The sequence below is a fragment of the Ranitomeya variabilis genome, chromosome 1 (genome assembly GCF_051348905.1).
Source record: "Ranitomeya variabilis isolate aRanVar5 chromosome 1, aRanVar5.hap1, whole genome shotgun sequence".
Classification (NCBI taxonomy): Eukaryota; Metazoa; Chordata; class Amphibia; order Anura; family Dendrobatidae; genus Ranitomeya; species Ranitomeya variabilis.
The window spans coordinates 995,067,024-995,090,155 of NC_135232.1; the positions used below are offsets into that span (position 1 = coordinate 995,067,024).

At 41.7% G+C, this 23,132-nt stretch overlaps 1 protein-coding gene across 1 annotated transcript in view; it reads right to left on the reverse strand.

Moving 5' to 3' along the window:
* Positions 1-17,565: 17,565 nt before the first annotated feature.
* Positions 17,566-23,132, reverse strand: part of DDX60 (DExD/H-box helicase 60) — a 288,318-nt gene continuing 282,751 nt past the window's right edge. Inside the window, exon 39 of the mRNA XM_077279474.1 lies at positions 17,566-17,995. Coding sequence (XP_077135589.1) covers positions 17,902-17,995 — 94 coding nt within the window. The 3' untranslated portion in view covers positions 17,566-17,901. The remainder of the gene's footprint in view (positions 17,996-23,132) is intronic.

Genomic DNA, 23,132 nt, shown 5'->3' on the forward strand with positions numbered 1-23,132 from the left:
GTGCCAGGCAGGGCAAATTGAAAGGGTAGAAAGAGTTAAAGCGGCCAGATGAATCTATGACTGCGTGAGTGGGCCCCCCTGTCTTGTCAGGGCCCTGGCACTTGCCCGGGTACGCCGGGTGCTGACGCCGGCCCTGGCACCATAGTTTGGGGAACTTCCCCCGTGGCACACCCGACCATGTGTCGCGGCACACTAGTGTGCCGCGGAACACTGGTTGAAAATCACTGGGTTAGAGAACAAGTTAGATAGTGTAGAATGTGATATTTTGAATGAGGATGTGATTGTGGATGAAGTAGAAAACATGATGAAGAGTGCTAAAAAGAATAAGACACCAGGTAAAGACGGATTGCCGGTAGATTTCTATGTGAAAGCATGGGATATTCTGGGTGCTGATTTGACTGAGATATGTAAGTATATGTGGGAGAGTGGTAAGTTGTGTGAATCAATGAAAGAGGGTGTGATTGTGCTTGTGTATAAGAAAGGTGAGAGGAAGTGCTTAGAGAATTGGAGACCTAGATCGTTGCTGAACTCAGATTACAAAATCTATAGCAAATTGTTAGCGAATCGTACGCGTGAGTTGATTGGTAGTGTTGTGGATGAGGATCAAGTGTGTGCTGTGCTTGGAAGGAGTGTGAGTGATAACTGATCGTTATTAACGGATTTGACTGGAGACTGCATGGGAAGGAAACAGAAGTGTATGGTTCTGACAATTGATTTTGAGAAAGCGTTTGATAGGGTCTCACATGTGTTTTTGTTTAAAGTTCTGGAGAGAATGGGATTTCCTAAAAAATTTGTGAATGGGGTAATGTCTTTGTATGATGGTGTGTCAAGTGAGTTTCTTGTTAATGGGTGGTTGTGTGAGAAAGTGAATATTATGTCTGGTGTAAGGCAGGGCTGTCCTATGTCCCCTGTCTTGTTTGTATGTGTGATTGAACCTTTGTTGTGCTTGGTGAGACGTGATAAAATTTTGCGAGGTTTGTTGGTACCTGGGAGTGGTGGGAAGCATGTGAAAGTGCTTGGATATATGGATGATGTTATGGGTGTGAGTGAAAGTATTGTGTCTGAGTAGGGTTTAGTTGCTTTTGGAGTTTTCTGTGGTGCATCTGGCTTTAGAGTGAATTGGAATAAATGTAGTTTTAAATGCTTTGGGGATGATGGGGTTAAAATGGAGGGGTAACGTGTGATGGGGTGCTATCAAAGTACAGGGAGTATTATTTAATAAGGACTTGGAAGGTAAGGTGAGCTGGGAGGAGTGTGGATTGCACATAGAACGTAAGTTAAATTTTTGGCGACTGAGAGACTTGACTAGTGTTGAGCGATACCTTCCGATACTCAAAGGTATCGGTATTGGATGGTATCGGCCGATATCCGAAAAATATCGGATATCGCCGATACCGATACCCGATACCAATGCAAGTCAATGGGACACAAGTATCGGAAGGTATCCTGGATGGTTCCCAGGGTCTGAAGGAGAGGAAACTCTCCTTCAGGCCCTGGGATCCATGTTCATGTAAAAAATAAAGAATAAAAATAAAAAATATGGATATACTCACCCCTCCGGAGGCCCCTGGACCTTAGCGATGTAACCGGCAGCCTCCGTTCCTAAGAATGCAGCGTGAAGGACCTTCGATGACGTCGCGGCTTGTGATTGGTCGCGTGACCGCTCATGTGACCGCTCACGCGACCAATCACAAGCCGCGACGTCATCGCAGGTCCTAAACTCCTCATTCTTAGGAACGGAGGCTCCCGGTTACATCGGTAAGGTCCAGGGGCCGCCGGACGGGTGAGTATATCCATATTTTTTATTTTAATTCTTTATTTTTTACATGAATATGGATCCCAGGGCCTGAAGGAGAGTCTCCTCTCCTCCAGACTCTGGGAACCATACACTGGGAACTTCTGATTCCGATATCACAAAAATATCGGAACTCGGTATCGGAATTCCGATACCGCAAGTATCGGCCGATACCCGATACTTGCGGTATCGGAATGCTCAACACTAGACTTGACCTTATGGGGTAAGATTTTGATCATAAAATCGGTGATTCTTCCGATTTTACTTTTTATTGCAACAGTTATTCCACGGTCTTATAGAAAAATAAAAAGAGTGGAAAAGTTAGTTTTTACTTTTTTTCTGGAGCAGAAAATAGAGAAACTTAAGAAAGTCTTTTCAAGGCTTGTCACCATGGTGGCATGGCCTTTCCAAACATTGAGATTTTTCTGGGGCTTCAGTATATCAAAACCGTAGTTATTTTGTTGAATAAAAAAATAAGACCGCGTATATGGCAAGTTATTCTGCTGGTTGGATGTTATATGGCTTATGTTGGAGAAAGAGGTATGCTAGAGAGCCTGTTGCTTTCAAGTGTCCGGTCTGGTATGAGGTGATTGAAAAGTTTGTGAGGAAGCATTATTTCCAGAGTGCCAATGAATGATTTTAGAATGGCTAAGAATGAGATGAAAATAATATGTAATAATGAGATGGAATGTAGTATTGTGGGTTTGAGAGGGAATGAAATTTTGGTTGCATAGAAGAGTTTGGGAACGCATGGGATGTCTAATAGATAAAGGGATATTGTATGGATGTCCTTGCACAATATTTTGCCTGTGCGGCAGGTTCAGAAGAGAAGAGGTCTGACCTGAACAGATGTGTGCCCAAGAGAAGGATGTGGTGGATGTGAAACTGTGTTGCATACTATGTGGGACTGTGATTACACGTACAGTGTGTGGAAGTGTGTAGATGGTGTCATTATCCGTTCCAGGGTTTAATACTGTCTGCTCTTTTCCCGGGAGGATCATGTCAAGGGTTAACTCTGCTCTGCCTCATTCTGGGTTCAGGTTTACTATTTAGCCCCGATGCATCCTGCTGGCGGTGTCAGCTAATTTCTGCCTTCGGCATGTGTACTCTGGTAGCTCTTGATTTCTCCTGCTGTGATCCCTGACTTGCCCTGTGTCTGTTGACTCCCTCTGTCTGCCCTTTTCCCAGTGTTTCCCTGTTTTTTGGTTTGATTCTCTGGTTTTTGACTTGGCTTGTATTTGGACTCGCTTCTGTCTTTGTCTTATCCTCTTCTGACTGTTGCTGAACCCCCTGGCTTGTTCCTGACCACGTGTACTGCTGCTTCCTTTGATACTTCTGCTTTTGACTGTTTTTTGACTCGACTTGTCTGACCACTCTCACGCCACTTCGTGGTGCCTGTGCTGCTGCTCTCTGGTGCTACTCTGTGTGCGCAGTCTCACTTCCCTCTCAAGCTCCCACTGGTGGAGGTTGCACTATACTGCACTGCAGCAGCATGACAGGTGAATTGTGTATGGACTTAGCGGGTGTGAGTTTTATTGATTGGCGTGTTGCAATGTTTGGAATTGGTGCATGTAGTCATGTTGAAAATAGAATACTATGGTTAATTATGACTTGTGTGATGCAGAGTTTGTGGAATGTGAGGGATTTAGGACTTTTCAAAGAGAAGCATGTATCTGTGAATTGAAGTGTGTCTGGCTGATCCTTTCTAGATTATTCTTGATTTATAAATTAGACAGCAAAGGCGGTGGTGATTCAGATGCAGAGGGCATTTGGAAATTTAAAAATTGGCAGCACCTGATCAAATATCAGTGAATTTCATTGACGTTTAGCTATAGGGTTTTAGGATGTCTTTTGTTTATACCTTTGGTTTGTTATACTAAAATAAATGTGAACCATGAAGATGAGAGTTTGAAACAACGTTGTTTAAGTTGATGAGCTTACATTGAGTTGTTTATAACGAACTTGAATGGTTTAAAAAAAAAAAAAAAACAGTGTCTGCAAATTGAGATTCTGGGATGGCTTTTATCCTAAGTCATTTGACAAGGCTCGTTAAAGGGTCGACATTGACTTTTAGGATAGCTACTTCCAACAGGTGTCACTAGAGTTCTAGTCATCTTCCTCTCTGAAGAGACCATTTGCATATTTCCCAAAGGAGAATTGCTGCTTTAAGTCTCCTCCACTCAATCTCTGCAAGGAAAAATGATACTTCTTGGATATTGGTCAGACGCCTCTCACTCAGCCAAACCAGATCTCCACTTTGCACTGACGAGGGGCAGTACCCCAAAGCACAGTGTCTGCAAATTGAGATTCTGGTTTGGCTTTTATCCTAAGTCATGTGAGAAGGCTTGTTAAAGGGTTGACATTGACTTTTAGGATTGCTACTTCCAATAAGTGACACTAGAGTTCTAGTCCTTTTCCTCTCTGAACTGACAATTTGTGCAGAACAACACACTCTTTGACCACATCATCAATTGTCTCAGTTTTTAGATTGATTGGTGTTCCTAAAACATGCCATTTTGATGCCAGCAAACCAAAGGCACACTCCACAGTTCTTTGTGCCCTTGTCAGTTGCTAGTTGAAAACCCTTTTGGTTTGATACAAGTCCCGACTTGAGTAGGGTTTTATGAGGTTGGCACACATTTGAAATGCCTCATCCCCAACAAATGGAATTGGCAGTCCTTCAGTGTTCGGAAGAGGTTGTGGCAGTGGAAAATTAAATCATTACCATACAAACATTGTCCCATGTCAGAGTTTTTTAAAGTCTGTGAGTCATTTCCTCATCCAAATGAGCCAACGTCAGTGGCAACAAATCGACACTCAGCATCTGCAATCGCCATGAGAACAATCAAAAAGTATTTTTTGTAATTGAAACACTCGGATCCACTTCCAGCAGGTTTCAGAATCTGAATATGTTTGCTGTCCACAGCCCCTACACAGTTAGGAAAATTAAAAATTTCATTGAATTTTGCTACATTTTTCAGCCAGTGTTCAGTTGTGGGTTGGGGGATGAATTCTGCATGCTGAATGTCACATAAAGCACGGCAGGTTTCTCCAACAATCCCAGATAGGGTGAACAGTCCAATCTGGAATTGGAAATGTAGAGATCTTATAGTCTCTCTGGTAGCCAGGAATCTGACGAACAGAAAATGGGGAAATAAAAAATCAGTTCATGGCTTTTCTAACAATAATACAAACGATGTGTTCATTTTTAAAAATTACATACCTCACGGTCACCAACAGACGTTCCTCAGCAGGAATTGCTCTACGTAGTTGCCGCATAGAAAAATTCTTTTAAACTTCGAACGCATGAACTGAAAAAAAAAAAAGCATGCGAAAACGCATGCACACGCAGTGTTTTTTGGTGTTGTGCGTAAGCTGATGCAGATAAAAAACACTGTAACCATACGTTTGCATGCGTTTTAGCTTGCGTTTGCATGTATTTTGGCATGCATTTGCGCATGCAGATGATACGCTGCGCACAGAGATGCAAATGTGAACTTAGCCTAAGACGGCTTCTTAATTCCATTTTAGCTTCATTGTTAAGTTTGTCATTTTTGATTCATTTTGTTTCAAAATTAATTATATTATTAATTATTATTATATTAATTATATTAAGTTATATATTAACTTATCTATATAATATAATGAACCCCCATAGGCAGACTATATAGTATAATGCAGCCCCATAGGCAGACTCTATGTAGTATAATGTACCCCCCATAGTCAGACTCCTAGTATAATGCACCCCCATAGGTAGTCTCTATTATATAATGCACCCCCATTGGCAAACTCTATAGTAAAATGCAGCCCCTCATAGGCAAACTCTATAGTATATTGCAGCCCTCCATAGGCAGACTCTATAGTATAATGCACTATCCATGAGTTTATAGTATAAAGCATCTCCATAAAAAATAAATAAATACTCGCCTCTCTTCCTCCTGGTTCCTCCACTGCTCCAAACGCCTGCACATCCCCGGACAGTAGTGAATTCAGACGCTGAGAGGGGGATGATGGGAGAGGGAGCGTGACGCTTCCACTCATCATTGCGGTCAACTGTATCGGCATCCAGTCGATACAGTTGAAGTAGCTAGCACCGGGCCCCCCTACTTCTCAGGGGACCCATAGCAGATGGGTGGCAGAGCAGGGAGATTGATCACTAGTCTCCCGGGACTCAACATGGTGGGAGCAAGGAGAATCAGGGTGAAGATTAAATGATCCAGACTTTAGGCTCGTGTGTTTGTGTGGTGCTGCCATAACAGCTGGAAGCATTATCTTCTATCCAACCAACCACCTGTTTGCACTGTTCTGACTTCAGAAGTGGTTTACAGTGCTACCCTGCAAAGTGGGACAGGAACTTATGTGTTGTGGATGGGCTTGTTTCTTGTGCTCCAGCAACAGGCGTAGTTGCACCTGCCCCACGTCCTCAACATCTGCGTGCATCATTATTAGCACTTCCCCATCCCTTACCGCATTACTTATGCATTTTGAAACTTCTAGGTCTCTTGAAACAAAGTTTATTTGTAATAAAAGAAAAAAATAGTTACCTGCAGCAATCAAAGCGATTTTGGGGAGTTTTCTCCACCGTAATGTAACAGAAAGAACATAAAAGTGTATGGTCGATAATCAAATTTAATACAGAAAAATGTTGCAATGTGTTTTCTCAGATCACATAAATGTTCACAGACCACGTAACACTGAATGTCTAAGAAATGGAGTCCTACAAAATTTTGAAAAGCTTTTGTTCACTTTTAGAGATAACAGGAATTTACTCCATACTACAGAATAGAGTATGGCTGAGAAATGTAGCCCAGGAAAATGTTTCAACGATTTATGGGGGCGTTATATCACACAGAAAAGGGCCTCAAATCACGTGATCCGTGACAGATCAAAATGCATTCAATTTTTCCAGCACTCACAAAAAAAGTGCAGTTATGTATATGCCAACGGATTGCACAGGCCTAAACCCTGTCTACGGACTGGCTTCTGATTCCTGCTCCTGCGTGTCTCCCTCGCTAGGCTAAATGCAGATTGAATGTGCTGCAAATGATTAGACTTTAGAAGGAGTCTTAGGCCGCGTTCACACGTTCAGTATTTGGTCAGTATTTTACCTCAGTATTTGTAAGGCTACTTTCACACTAGCGTTAACTGCAATCCGTCACAATGCGTCATTTTGCAGAAAAAACGCATCCTGCAAAAGTGCTTGCAGGATGCGTTTTTTTCTCCATTGACTAACATTAGCGACGCATTGCGACGGATTGCCACACGTCGCAACCATCGCGCGACGGTTGCGCCGTGTTGTGGCGGACCGTCGGCCGCAAAAAAGTTACATGTAACGTTTTTTGCGGCCGACGGTCCGCTTTTTCCGACCGCGCATACGCGGCTGGAACTCCGCCCCCACCTCCCCGCACCTCACAATGGGGCAGCGGATGCGCTGGAAAAATGCCCGACGCTAGTGTGAAAGAAGCCTAAGCCAAAAGCAGGAGTGGGTGATAAATACAGAAGTGGTGTCGTGTTTCTATTATACTTTTCCTGATTGTTCCACTACTGGTTTTGGCTTACAAATACTGAGGTAAAATACTAACCAAATACTGAATGTGTGAATGGGGCCTTAGTATGATGGCTCAGCTTCAGCACCAGTATCAAGACTACAGGTTCTGATTCGTTATACTGTGGACACACAGGCTACAAAGTGTCAGAGAGCTGTGCAATGGTGTCAGTGTGCCGAGCCAGGTGCTGCCTGTCCTTTTATAATCCATGAATATGTTAGATGGCCAGCCAATCACAGTAATGCCACAGCCAAGATTCGAGTATCACCGAGCATGTTTGGTCTTTCTTAATTATATTGTGTTGGGGATACTGTGGTGGCATCATACTTTGCTGGAGGTACTGTGGTGTTATAATGTGTGTGAGGGGGGTATTTTTTTATGAAAGCGGTATAGTAGTGGGTGAAAACACTATGAGGCTTCAATATTGGCATAATTACTGTGTACCTGCTGCAATGTGTGTTGTTCTCGTTGATTTTAGAAGTTGGAAAGTATAAGCCTGCCTACTGCACCGTATTTTTATTCATTTTTTTTTTTTGGTGGGGGCCCAAATAGGACTTCTGTATTAGGGCACCGTGATTTCTATGTATGCCACTGGTGGTTGACCGGATTACCTCACTTGTTTGCATGACTGAAAAGACAGACACCACCGGATCATGGACCAGAGTCCCAACTGCCTCATTGTGAATACTTTGTCTAAATAATGTATTTCAGAGATTTACATGATGTAATCCTGATGTAGGATAAATATGAACCAAGCCTGTTCACTCAATAAGTATTTGGTCAGTATTTTACATCAGTATTTGTAAGCCAGCATGAGGAGTGGGTGATAAATACAGAAGTGATGCATATGTTTCTATTATACTTTTTCCTCTGATTGTTCCACTCCTGATTTTGGCTTACGAATACCGATGTAAAATACTCACCAAATATTGGATGTGTGAATGTGGCCTTATTGTGATCTTTAGGAGGCAATATGAACAAAAACAGCAGTTCAATTTCTTTTATTTCATTTGAAGTGATTCACTCTGCGGTATAAGCAATTAGACAACTTTATTCTTTGCGTTATTATGATCACAGCAAAAACAGATTTATATAGAGAAGAACTTTAAATAGTAAAATATAGGTCACCGCGCTACCTTACTCCTGGGGGTGAAGAAGCAACAGCGAAACGTGCGTAGGGGTCCGGAGGCTTGGCTTGTCACTTGGTGTCTGAATTTGTTGCGGGACTCACGTTGAGGTAATATGTGGAAAACCCGACTTTATGCACTTTATTCTTGTAAGGTTGGAAAAATTTTCTTGGCACTTTGACTAACTTAAGAGATTTTTTATTATGGGATATTTACATTCCTATGACATACTGTGGAGATTGGTTCTGCACTGATTTTGTTGCACTGCATTATTTATGTGAGATTAGAGGATTCTTATGGTGTCTTGATTGACTATGGAGGTCTCGCATATGGGCTAATGATGCCCCTAGGACATGTTATGGAGACATTTTCCCTCCGGAATTTTTCCTTCCTCCAAAATGTATGTTAAACAAAGGCTTTTTCAGTGATTTTTACTGTCTATTTTTCAACAAGAAGAGTGCAATGTGTTAGTCATTAAATTTATAAGCATATACCTCTACAACAATTTTTCTAAAATTTATTTGGGTCATAAAACTTGTTTTCATCTGAGTCCCATTTATATGCCTTGCCTTCCGGTTTTTGCTTGGTATGAAGCACCATCTGTTTTTAATGTTCTGTCATTTGTATTTAAATAAATAAATGTTTATACGTTTTCTACTAAAAATTGTGTTGATAACACTTCTTGATCCCTTGAGGGGTCTGTATGTTTGAATATTATGAGGAATTGTGGCCCATTCCCGCATAGGGTTTAAAGGGCCAGGGTGGTATGTTTATCGAGGGTTATATTGGTAGCATTTTGGGGTACATAACATTATTTGATCGCTTTCTATTCTTTCTAAATTCTGAAGGCCAAACAAGCAATCCGCATTTCAGGAATTGTTTTCATTTTGCTTTTGTTAGTAATAGCACGGCTTTACTCTTAAGGTCAGTATGGTTACAGTGATATCACATTTATATAGGTTTTTTTCATGTTATGCTATTTTTGCACACGAAGGTCAATTTTATAAGGAAAAATTGCCCTTGCATCGCCATATTCTGAGAGCGGGGGTGGGATTCCTGGGCATGCGCACTGCGCTTGTCAGACGCTCCCCCAGGTCCCCCGCCTTCCAGCGTCGGTCTGTGCAGAAATCTGCCCAGGAATCCCAGCCCGCACTGTGCATAATGCATAACACAGTGCGGGGATTCAGTAACAGGGTGGCCGCACTGCTCGCACAGGCGCAGTCAGGCACCCGGCATCTGAGCTATGACGGCCAATGAACACTGCGCCTGCCCCAGGCAGGCACGCACAGCGCAGGCGCCGGATTTAAGAAGAACAGCGCGCAGGGGGCGGCGCCCCAGAAGAGATGAGTGACGGCAGTTGGGCGCTTCACAGAGGAGGCTTCAGACCTGCCTCCAGGTACAAAGACAGGTATTTAGGGAAAATTATAAAACGCTTTATTGAGGGAATAACAGAAGCAAAAACTAAAAGAGCCACCTTGTTAGACTGTAGCATTACTGCTGCACAAGGTGGCTATTTTAGTTTATAACGGCTGGAGGGGGTGACAGTGGCCCTTTAAATAATGTGACAGTTTTATAGATCATGCGATCCTTATAAGGAAAAATGAGGGCACTCACCAGTCTTCAGTAAAGTTACTTCTTTATTAACAACGACAACTCCAGATAAAAATCATGGCCGGGGGAGAGGGAGCCGAAGCTCGTGTGAGCAGGGGAGGACGACGGCCGTTTCACGCTGTGCCTGCGCTTCTACGGGTCTAAGGGGTCACATCTGGTATCCCCGGAAAGAGTTCATTTTTACAGTTGGATAAAGGGTCGGTGCCGCTCAGTTTTTTACTTTTTGTGGTGACAGTTTTATAGATCAGATTGTTCCAGCAATACCGAATGTGTAATTTCTTTGTTTTTAGGTAAATATGCTGATTTATTGGGGTAATACTTTTTGTTTTGTTTTTATTGGTTCTTTTTTTTCTTGTGTTTTTTGGAATAGAGCACAGGAAAGCTGGTATTACACTGCTGATTTTGCAATGGATATAAGCATAGAGGATATAACAGACCCGGACCTACAAATGGTGGAAAAACGAGGATTAATGGCAGGCAGAGAGGGTGCCATGGAATTTTTTTGCAGACTGCAATAGGGATGAATTACAATTAATCAGCACAAAAACCTTAGAATCTAACATTTATTCACTAGCAGAGAGAGAAATCTGACTCTTTTGGACAATAAAATCTCTGAAATCCTACATTGAATGTGAACGCGTACCTAGAAGACTCCGAGTCTTAAAAGAGATTTCTCAATTTAAAGAAGATTCTGTTTTTCAAAAAGAATGGGAGCGTATTCACCTACAATGCTTGGTTATAACACAGAATGAGAAGGAATATGATATTCTATGTGAACAACTTGAAAAATCTAAGGTTGAATTATCCTCTCGAATTACGGAGGTCCAGAGTAAAAACTTTTTGAAAAAACTGGAGAAGAAATTAATTTTGATTCAAATGGAAGCTAAACAAAAGAAAAAGGAAACATTTTTGAGAGATAAGAATGATTTCAAAATGGGCCATATTTTTACATGGAACTAAAATAAAAAGCGAACATTTTTTAAAAACCGGACTTTCAAAACAATAAAAAACAGAAATTTACGAGTTTTACGGACGTAAGAGCGCAGAAAATACGTCCGTAAAATAAACGGCACAATTATTCTCAATGGGGCTGCTCCTATCAGCCGTATATTACGGTTCAGTATTATACGGCTTTCTACGGCCGTACAAAATCGCAGCATGCTGCGTTTGTCAGCGTATTGCGCAAAAAAATCGCCAATGAAAGTCTATGGGGGCGAGAAAAATACGGATTCCACACGGACCAGCAGTGTGACTTGCGAGAAATACGCAGCGGTGTTAGTGAAAAGTCGGTAATTCAATTGCCGGCTTTTCATTTCTCCTGCCTAAACCCGACAGGATATGAGACATGGTTTACATACAGTAAACCATCTCATATCCCTTTTTTTTTGCATATTCCACACTACTAATGTTAGTAGTGTGTATGTGCAAAATTTCAGTGCTGTAGCTGCTAAAATAAAGGGTTAAATGGCGGAAAAAAATTGGCGTGGGCTCCCGCGCAATTTTCTCCACCAGAGTGGTAAAGCCAGTGACTGACGGCAGATATTAATAGCCAGGAGAGGGTCCATGGTTATTGGCCCCCCCTGGCTACAATCATCTGCCCCCAGCCACCCCAGAAAAGGCACATCTGGAAGATGCGCCTATTCTGGCACTTGGCCACTCTCTTCCCACTCCCTGTAGCGGTGGGATATGGGGTAATGAAGGGTTAATGCCACCTTGCTATTGTAAGGTGACATTAAGCCAGATTAATAATGGAGAGGCGTCAATTATGACACCTATCCATTATTAATCCAATTGTATGAAAGGGTTAAAAAACACACACACACACACACACACACACACACACACACACACACACACACACACACGATTAAAAAGTATTTTAATGAAAGAAACAAACAGGTTGTTTTAGTATTTTATTGCTCTCTCAATCCATCAGGAACACCCTCGCTTGGCAAAATAATAAACACACAATATACATACCCTCTGATGTCCTGTCACGTCCCACGAGGTAATCCATCTGAAGGGGTTAACTAATATTACAGGCAGGAGCTGCGCTAAACCACTCGCTCGTGCCTGTAAACCCCGGGTGCTGAAAGGAAAGCAGAGTGATCTATACTTACATTGAGTCGCGGTGAGGCGCCCCTGCTGGATGTTCTCATGAACTGCAGCCTGGGAACTTTTTCCCACGCTCCAGGTCATATGAGGACATCCAGTAGAGGGCGCATCACCGCGAATGAAGGTAACTATAGGTCATTGACCTACATTTCCTTCATTCGCCGGGGATTACAGGCACGAGCATACAGCTGCATTAGCAGGGCTCGTGCCTGTAAAATATTTTAACCCCTGCAGATGGATTACCTAGTGGGAGGTGACAGTACATCAGAGGGTATGTATATTGTGTGTTTATTATTTTGCAGAGCGAGGGTGTTCCTGATGGATTGAGAGAGCAATAAATTATTAAAACAACCTGTGTGTTTATTTCATTAAAATACTTTTTAATAATGTGTGTGTTTTTTTTAACCCTTTCATACAATTGGATTAATAATGGATAGGTGTCATAATTGACGCCTCTCCATTAGTAATCTGGCTTAATGTCACCTTACAATAGCAAGGTGGCATTAACCCTAAATTACCCCATATCCCACCGCTACACGGGAGTGGGAAGAGAGTGGCCAAGTGCCAGAATAGGTGCATCTTCCAGATGTGCCTTTTCTGGGGTGGCTGGGGGCAGATGTTTTTAGCCACGGGGGGGCCAATAACTATGGACCCTCTCCTGGCTATTAATATCTGCCCTCAGTCACTGGCTTTACCACTCTGGCGGAGAAAATTGCGCTGGAGCCCACGCCAATTTTTTCCGCCATTTAACCCTTTATTTTAGCAGCTACAGCGCTGAAATTTTGCACATACACACTACTAACATTAGTAGTGTGGAATATGCAAAAAAAAAGGGATATGAGATGGTTTACTGTATGTAAACCATGTCTCATATCCTGTCGGGTTTGTGAAGGAGAAATGAAAAGCCGGCAATTGAATTACCGGCTGTTCACAGATATCGCGCTGAAGTAAATATAAAAACAGAATATATATATATGTGTCTCAATGACATATATATATATATATATATATATATATATATATATACTGTATATATGTTTTAACGGACATTTGATCCCATAAATCCATTAGATGTCGGATTTGCAAGCCTGCGAGAAAATATCGCAGTACAGATGCCATACGGATTACATACGGAGGATGCCATGCGCAAAATACGCTGACACACCCTGCCTACGGAGGACATACGGACCACTATTTTGGGAACATTTCACCGTATTACGGCCGTAAAAAACGGACCGTATTGTCTTACGCTGAGTGTGACGCCGGCCTTAGAAGAACGGGAAATTGCTACATCTGCTTCAAGTTCAGCAGCCCCTTTAGGAGTAAAACCGACGGGGGGGTCCGAAATCACAAACGCAAGGAAAAAATGCAAACAGGTTTTGTGGATGAAACAGAACCACCCAATAGTGACTTTCAAATGTTGAACTTGTCTAAGAAAGCATTAACAGCGGATCAGATCGCAGTATTATCAAGAGGATTGAACTATTGTATACCGGATATTTTTGATCTAACCGAATTTAAAATTGACTTTTTTTTAAGAGTGTGAGAAAAATTCACCTCCATAAACATTTTGCAAATATTAAAAATAAAAATAAAATCTTAAATGATGGCGTCACTGCGGCTATCAACAGTCCAGTTTCTATAGGAACTCTGGGATTTATGGCATATCTACCAACAGATATAAGAGACATTGAAGACACAATGATGCTGGCAAACCTTAGTGATAATTTTACTACTGCAGAAACATCTTCCAATATGAACTTCAAGAAATTAAAAAATGGGACAACATAGTTTTCAGAAAGGCGTACAAAGGAGGAAACTTGGTAATCCTTGATAGAAATTATTCTGTGGAAGAAGCTTTGTTGCAATTGAATGACCTTGATACCTATTTACCCCTAGATAGCAATCATACAGGTAAATTTAGGCCATGTGCACACGTTCAGGATTTTTCGCGTTTTTTTCGTGTTTTTTCGCTATAAAAACATGATAAAAACGTGAAAAAAAACGCTTACATATGACTCCTATTATTTACAGGGTATTCCGCATTTTTTGTGCAAATGTTGCGATTTTTTCCGCGAAAAAAAAAGCAACATGTTCATTAAAAATGCGGAATTGCGGGGATTCCGCACACCTAGGAGTCCATTGATCTGCTTACTTCCCGCACGGGGCTGTGCACACCATGCGGGAAGTAAGCAGATTATGTGCGGTTGGTACCCAGGGTGGAGGAGAGGAGACTCTCCTCCACGGACTGGGCACCATATAATTGGTCAAAAAAAAAGAATTAAAATAAAAAATAGTCCTATACTCACCCTCTGATGGCCCCCGAAGTGTTCCCGCCTCTCCGGTGCATGCTCTCTCTTCGGTTCCTATAGATGGTGTGGTTCAGGACCTGTGATGACGTCACTGTCTTGTGATTGGTCGCGTGACCGCTCATGTGACTCACGCGACCAATCACAAGCCGCGACATCATCACAGGTCCTGAACCACACCGGCATCTATAGGAACGGACGCCGCTGAGGAGATCGTCTGGGTGAGTTTAACCATTTTTTATTTTTTTTATTATTTTTAAACATTCTATCTTTTACTATAGATGCTGCATAAGCAGCATCTATAGTAACAAGTTGGTCACACTTGTCAGACAGTATGTTTGACAAGTGTGACCAACTTGTCAGTCAGTTTTCCAAGCGATGCTACAGATCGCTTGGAAAACTTTAGCATTCTGCAAGCTAATTACGCTTGCAGAATGCTAAAAAAACGCGAAAAAACCGGGAAAAAAACGCAAAAAAAAATGCGGATTTCTTGCAGAAAATTTCCAGTTTTCTTCAGGAAATTTCTGCAAGAAATCCGGACGTGTGCACATACCCTTAAGGAAAAATTAAGAAGTTTGTTGAAAAAATATGTAGAAAAAGGTACTCTAACAAAGGGTAGGGCGGAGAAGTTACTACCTGAATGTCCTAACATTCCTCATTGGTATAGTATACCTAAAATACATAAGTCTATCACCAAGCCCCCAGGGCGTCCCATAATATCCAGGATAGATTCACTAACAGAACCCTTGTCCCAATACTTAGATTGGCTACTGAAACCATTATTATTGCGAATACCCTCATTTATAAAAGATTCAGGGGATTTTCTATTGGCTTTGAAAGAAATTGACTGGCAGACTAATTTTTCACTAGCATCTATTGATGTTGTCAACTTATATACTAGAATTCCACAAAAGAAGGGTATAGAGGTCATACAGAAAATTCTAATTCATTCGGATAAAGATTCTGATTGTATTTCCTTCATTCTTGAAGGATTAGAATTCGTGTTATCCCATAATGCGTTCAAGTTCATCGACAGATGGTACTTACAAAAATCGGGACCGCCATGGGTACACCGTTTGCAAATGGATGTTTTGGAAAATCGTAAAAAGAAAAAACAGAAAAAGCAATCTTCTAATGAAAACGGTGGTCAGAAATTTATGTTTAGTTTCAAACATAGCCCAATGGACAGGGCGATCTATACAGCTATTCGGAAAAAATTGGCACGTGTTACAAAGTGACAGGGATTTATCAAACATAAGCATTAAATGTCCACAGTTCGCATATATACAAACAAAAAATTTGGCTGATTTGTTGGTACATAATCGCCTCTTACCAGAGGAAAAAAACTATTGGCTAAAAAAAAGCTTCTCCTCGAGGAAACTTTAAATGTGGAAACTGCAATTTTTGCAAACTACATATAGTAGAAAATCCTCTACATATTGGTCTAATTGAACACAGGGTACGTGATTTTATCTCATGTAAGAGCAAGTTTGTTGTTTATATCATATACTGTCCATGTTTATTCTATTATATTGGGAAAACCATTCGCCCAATGGCCACAAGATTTCGGGAGCACTACAACTTCATAACCTCAGGCAAAGGTTCACTAAGATTAATGAAGCACATGCAGGAGAAACATAGTTCTAATCCTGAACTATTAGGGTATGTGCACACGTCAGGATTTCTTCAGGAATTTTTGCGTTTTCCCCAATAAAAATGCTATAATACCGCATAAAAAACGCATACATTATGCATCCTATCATTTAGAATGCATTCCGCATTTTTTCTGCAAATGTTGCGCTTTTTTCTGCAAAAAAAACGCATTCCGGAAAAAGAAGCAACATGTTCATTATTTTTGCGGATTTCCCATGAAATTGGAGTGTCAGGAAACAAACGCATAAAATCCGCAAAAAAACGCGCAAAAAAACGCATGCGGATTTCTGGCAGAAATGTCCGGATTTAGTCAGGAAAATTTCTGCAAGAAATCCTGACGTGTGCACATACCCTTATGCTTTGCTGGCCTTGAGATAGTTAAATTTCCTGCTCAGGGAGGTAACCACAACAAAATTCTCTTACAGCATGAAGCTAGGTGGATAGTGAGATGAGAGCAAATGCTCAAGGTCCAATTGGATTAAATGACAAGCTGGATCTCGCAGTCTTTCTAGAAACATAGTATTTCTATAAACCCTGTATATTCCAATCTGCAATAATGATGTGATGTATTTAATTTATTGTAAAATGTGTTTTGCACAAATTTTAAAAAATTTCTGGATTCCCTATAAAGGAAATGACTTCATGGTTAGTTATTCACTTGGACCTGTAGAAGCACTATACGCGCAAAACGGCCGTCGTCCGCTTCTCTCTCCCCGCACCCTCACGCACACCTGCCGCGTTCAAGTAAAATGTCTGTAACCGTTGGATGGTGAATAAAAAGGACATTTTCTTCACTGCAACTGGGTGAGTGCCGCATCTTCTTTTCTATTTATATATTACAATACTTTTTTTTCTATACTTAGTCCCTCCCTCTAAGGGACTTGAACTTTTATTTTGGGACTGATAGCTGATCTAGTGCTCTGATATTCTTAGAAATGTTAGTGCATTATATCGGTCAGTTTTACACCGTCAAAATGCCTGTTATACCCTGCATATACCAGAGCCTATCAGACCACTGTAGTTGGCAGACCAAGAAGTCATTTTTTGAATTCTGGTTGCCTTGATAACCATTGGCACCCTGTGGTGGCTTTGTGGGGGTCCCAGTGGGGTGAGAGAGGGAGCCCGCCTACCTCTTGAACCTTCTAAATGCCATGATCGCTATTGATTGCACCATTTAGAGGGTTACGGTAAATAGACAGTGGTGGTGCTGGAACCGGTCCTATTACAGCAGTGGCTAAGCTCCAAGCATTGATCGTGTGGGCACAGCTCCTATGTTAAGATAATCACCTGGACGTACTGGTATGTTCATTTGTAGAAACTCACTTTAAATTAGGACATACCATTACGTCTAATGTCGTGAAGGGTTTAAAGATGAAAAAAACTTGAAATAATATACAAAATGCTGATCATTTATTAGGGAATTGCTTTATTACAAATTTCAAAATCCACAATGACGTAAGCTTCAGACTAACATATAGTTAAAATAAAAAAGTTTGGAATTACCTGTATGATGAATCGCAAAATGGCTAATCTGAAAGACTGATAAAATATATTGTGGGTTGGTCTTTATTACATTTATTTTTTTGCTTTCATTAAGTAACCTCTTAAAGTGAAAAGTATGCGCTCTCAGTGATCATTTTTTATGGAAAGTTTGTTAGATTTGTACCATTTGTAAACATTTTTTTTAATTTGTCAACTTTGAAGTGATTCTTGCTTGAAATGTAGTGATACAGTACTTAGACTTGCTACACTACATCTAATTTCTCTTTATACATTGATTTCAGCTGTTCAAAGGCCAGTGTAACTGGGTCGGTTTCACACAATTCTTTCAAAGAAACACTGTAAGAAAAAGAGAATAATCAAAAGTTATTCATATCCTTGCTTGTACGCACAAGGCACAACAAATAAATCTAGCATTGCCTATCTGACCTTCCTAAGTAAATTGTTAGGCTACTTTTTTCACATACTTATGGCCTATTGGCATGTTTACATGTCAGAGTTTATTTTCCATAGGAATAAAATACCATCTGGTTTTGATCCAATATGCAGATAAAAATCGTCAAGTCAGAGTGCAAATCTGCTCTAACAGAATAGTGACGGCTGCAGCAAGGAGAGCGCACACCCTTTCAGTGAATCCCTCGGGGCTTACATTCGAAACCCCTGTAAAACGGGATTCAGACGTATGCACCGACGAGGCCATACACTATAATGGTGACGTCAGAAAACGTGCTCTCTGACGTGCATCATTTTCCGGTGTGTACACCTACTAGAGGCGGACCCACAGGTGTAGTACACTGCGTCTACTGATTGATAACACTCATCAATATTTTGCACCTGTATTACCTCCATACTCAATTGTGACTTGTCTGCAACATGCAGTGAACTCATATCAGTAATTGTGGCCTTATTCCTGGGATGTGTTTTACTGTAGTTTTCCTTTCCAATGAATTGAATCAGTGTGTGTGTGCTGTAACGTGGCTAAAGGTTGGATAGTCGACGGGAGGTATGTATCACAGAGAAGGCTTGTCGCTGTGATGTAACCCGGAGTGTTTTCTTTAATGCACATAAGGTAATAAGGCATTGTTTGGTATATTTGGGTCCGGGTTACGGGTAGCTATGAGAGATGGGAGGGTCTGGCTACCCATATACCTCACCCCTGGGTAAGGGGCATAACCATGCCTGTCTATGTTTGTTTCAGGACCTGTGGTGATGTCAGAACCACATGTCTAATCATGTGACAGGTACCTGGGTGTGGTTTCAGGCTACATAATGGAGGTGTGTTTGGCACATGGCAGTGAGTGTGGGAATCTGTCATGGTGGACAGATTTCCATGTGTCCAGGGCGGACACTACAGACAGGAGTCTGTGTGTGTGGAGGGGCAAGCCTCAACAGTGTGTTAAGGCTTCAGGACTGAGCCTGAAGGAATGGACATTTGTTTCCCTATGCCTGAGCCAAAGGCTATTTGTAAGACTGTTTACCTTTATTTTGCTGGCTTAAATGGTTTATGGAGTGAATAAACCTACATGAACACTGAAGAGAATGTGCCTCCTGTTTCCTCCTACGCATCTGAGCGAGTGAACCCCTACAGTGCATATATATATATATATATATATATATATATATATATATATATATATATATATATATAAATATATTATACAGTACAGACCAAAATTTTGGACACACCTTCTCATTTAAAGATTTTTCTGTATTTTCATGACTATGAAAATTGTACATTCACACTGAAAGCATCAAAACTATGAATTAACACATGTGGAATTATATACTTAGCAAAAAAGTGTGGAACAACTGAAATTATGTCTTAAATTCTAGGTCCTTCAAAGTAGCCACCTTTTGCTTTGATGACTGCTTTCCACACTCTTGGCATCCACTTGATGAGCTTCAAGAGGTAGTCACCGGGAATGGTCTTCCAACAATCTTAGCGGAGTTCCCAGAGATGCTTAGCACTTGTTGGCCCTTTTGCCTTCACTCTGTGGTCCCATCTCGATTGGGTTAAGGTCTGGTGACTGTGGAGGCCAGGTCACCTGGCGTAGCACCCCATCACTCTCCTTCTTGGTCAAATAGCCCTTACACAGCCTGGAGGTGTGTTTGAGGTCATTGTCCTGTTGAAAAATAAATGATGGTCCAACTAAACGCAAACCGGATGGAATAGAATACCGCTGCAAGATGCTGTGGTAGCCATGCTGGTTCAGTATGCCCTCAATTTTGAATAAATCCTTAACAGTGTCACCAGCAAAGCACCCACACACCATCACACCTTCTCCTCCATGCTTCACGGTGGGAGCCAGGCATGTAGAGTCCATCCATTCACCTTTTCTGCGTCACACAAAGACACGGTGGTTGGAACCAAAGATCTAAAATTTGGACTCATCAGACCAAAGCACAGATTTCCACTGGTCTAATGTCCATTCCTTGTGTTCTTTAGCCCAAACAAGTCTCTTCTGCTTGTTGCCTGTCCTTAGCAGTGGTTTCCTAGCAGCTATTTTACCATGAACGCCTGCTGCACAAAGTCTCCTCTTAACAGTTGTTGTAGAGATGTGTCTGCTGCTAGAACTCTGTGTGGCATTGACCTGGTCTTTAATCTGAGCTGCTGTTAACTTGCGATTTCTGAGGCTGGTGATTCGGATAAACTTATCCTCAGAAGCAGAGGTGACTCTTGGTCTTCCTTTCCTGGGGCGGTCCTCATGTGAGTCAGTTTCTTTGTAGCGCTTGATGGTTTTTGCCACTGCACTCGGGGACACTTTCAAAGTTTTCCCAATTTTTCAGACTGACTGACCTTCATTTCTTAAAGTAATGATGGCCACTCGTTTTTCTTTACTTAGCTGCTTTTTTCTTGCCATAATACAAATTCTAACAGTCTATTCAGTAGGACTATCAGCTGTGTATCCACTGGACTTCTGCACAACACAACTGATGGTCCCAGCACCATTTAGAAGGCAAGAAATACCACTTATTCAACCTGACAGGGCACACCTGTGAAGTGAAAACCATTCCCGGTGACTACCTCTAAGCTCATCAAGACTGGTTTGGGGTGAGCTGGACCGCAGAGTGAAGGCAAAAGGGCCAACAAGTGCTAAGCATCTCTGGGAACTCCTTCAAGATTGTTGGAAGACCATTCCCGGTGACTACCTCTTGAAGCTCATCAAGAGAATGCCAAGAGTGTGCAAAGCAGTCATCAAAGCAAAAGGTGGCTACTTTGAAGAACCTAGAATATAAGACAATTTCAGTTGTTTCACACTTTTTTGTTAAGTATATGATTCCACATGTGTTAATTCATAGTTTTGATGCCTTCAGTGTGAATGTACAATTTTCATAGTCATGAAAATACAGAAAAATCTTTAAATGAGAAGGTGTGTCCAAACTTTTGGTCTGTACTGTAGATATATATATATAGAGAGAGAGAGAGAGCGATAGATAAGATAGATATCCCCCCACTCTAGTATATATGTTCCATATACTGGGCCCCATTCTGGTATATACATCCCCAATCCTGATATGTAATTCCCCCATCCTGGTATATGTCCCCTGTTCTGACGCTGTTCTCTAATGGGAAAAAAAAACAATAAACTTCGCTACCATGGCGCCTGGCGTCCTCTTCTGAAGCCAGCAGCTGACTTCGGCATGGAAGTGACAGGAGCGCATAATGACACTGTCATGCGCCCCCAGTCACATGCATGCCGACATCAGCTGCTGGCTTCTGATTGGCCGGTAGCGTATATTGCCGCGCACAGACTTGACGGGTCTGTGTACTATAATACACTTCAGCTGAATGTGTGTCTTAGGACTCACATCCACAGTTGAAGTTTGTGCCGGCGTGGTCAGGCTCCTTACCCAAACGGACCTGGCCACAGTGCAACCTCTACGACCGCAGTTGTTACACCCCTGACTTTATATGCTTGAAGCACCTAGTATGTAGTGACTAGAACTTAGTTCTTCATATCAATTAAAACCCAGAAACCTTTAAAATAAAAAAAAACCTGTTAGCATAGTTTTTCATGTTAAAGTAAAGGCATGGCCATAATGACACTTTTATGCAGATTAAATACATACCTTTAGTGAAGAAATACACTTTACGTCCATAGGGGCGGGACTGTGGGTAGAGTCTTCAGCTTCTGCCCTGATCCCTCTGGTGTCTGAAAATTTGCAAGGGTAGCATTTGCACAGATTTATCTTCTGGGGGTCTTCAGTAATATGCTGCCAGCTGCCTTGTATTAGATTGAGATCTCTGCTCAATTAAATCTCTAAGGACATCATTGAGCTGAGATCTCGCTCTGCTACCGGCACTATTTTATTGAAGGCTGACAGAAGATCAAACTGCGCAAGCACCGTCCGCGGTGAAGCCGGCGCAAACTTTTAAACAGGAGGCAGGTCAATCACAAAGTAGTGACCTGTCATACAGACACTGGAGACAGGAGGAGGGGCCGGGGCAGGAACTGAAGACCCTACCCATAGTCTCGCCTCTATGCACCTAAAGGTTATTACACCAAAACTTCAAATGCTGATTAAAGAACAATGAGGATGCAGATTTCTTCACGAAAGGCATCTATTTAATCTGTATAGCAGCGCCTTTAAAGCCGGGTTCACACTTGAAAGGGCAATGCAAGAAACTCGCCTCAATACCCAGCACTGCAGCCGGAGCTCGGGACCGGAGTGTCCGGCTTCAGTACCGGGTATTGTGAGTGCAGTGCGAGTCTCTTGCCTCAAGTGTGACCCCGGCCTAACAGACAAAATCAAGCTGACAGGTTCTCTTCACCTACCCATGATAACTTTTTGGTGACATTTTAACATTGATATTTTCGTTGCACAAAAAAACACAGCGTTTTATGATTCCAGTAATGTGAATGGGTGCGTCTTTGAACATTCTTCTGCGGATACGCACTAAAACTAAAAACACATGTAATCCACACTTGACTGTATCAAAAAAGTTTTGTCAAAGCCAAATACTAGGAAGTGTTCAAAAACAAAATAACTTTATTTAACCCCTTAACAACTGTCAATGCACATTAAATCAGCGGCCACTGAGGGGCCTTATTCCCTCCCTATTCGGGAATAAGTCTATTGCGCCTCCCAGAGTCTGAAAATCTCCGGAGGTAGCTGAGACCCTAGAGGGCACGAAAAGAGACTTTTTTTTCCAGACCCCAATTACGTGAGCACCGTTATTCAGATGAATAACGGCAATCATGTAAATTAAAAAAGTGTGTTGGCTATAAAAATAATTTCTCTCACTTCTGACATGATGAAACATGTCAGAGGAGAAATTATGTTCCTAAGCCACCCTCAGCACCATTGCCAACCCCCAGACCCTCCTGCTCCATCCCCCAGCCTCCACTTCATGAAAAAAAAAATAGTGGAAGCATAAGCAGTGCACCCGCAGAGATCTGCCAGCCTGCACCCAGCAACAGCAGGGAAGTTTCCTATTGGACCCAGACTTTTGATCACTTTGATAGACCCTATC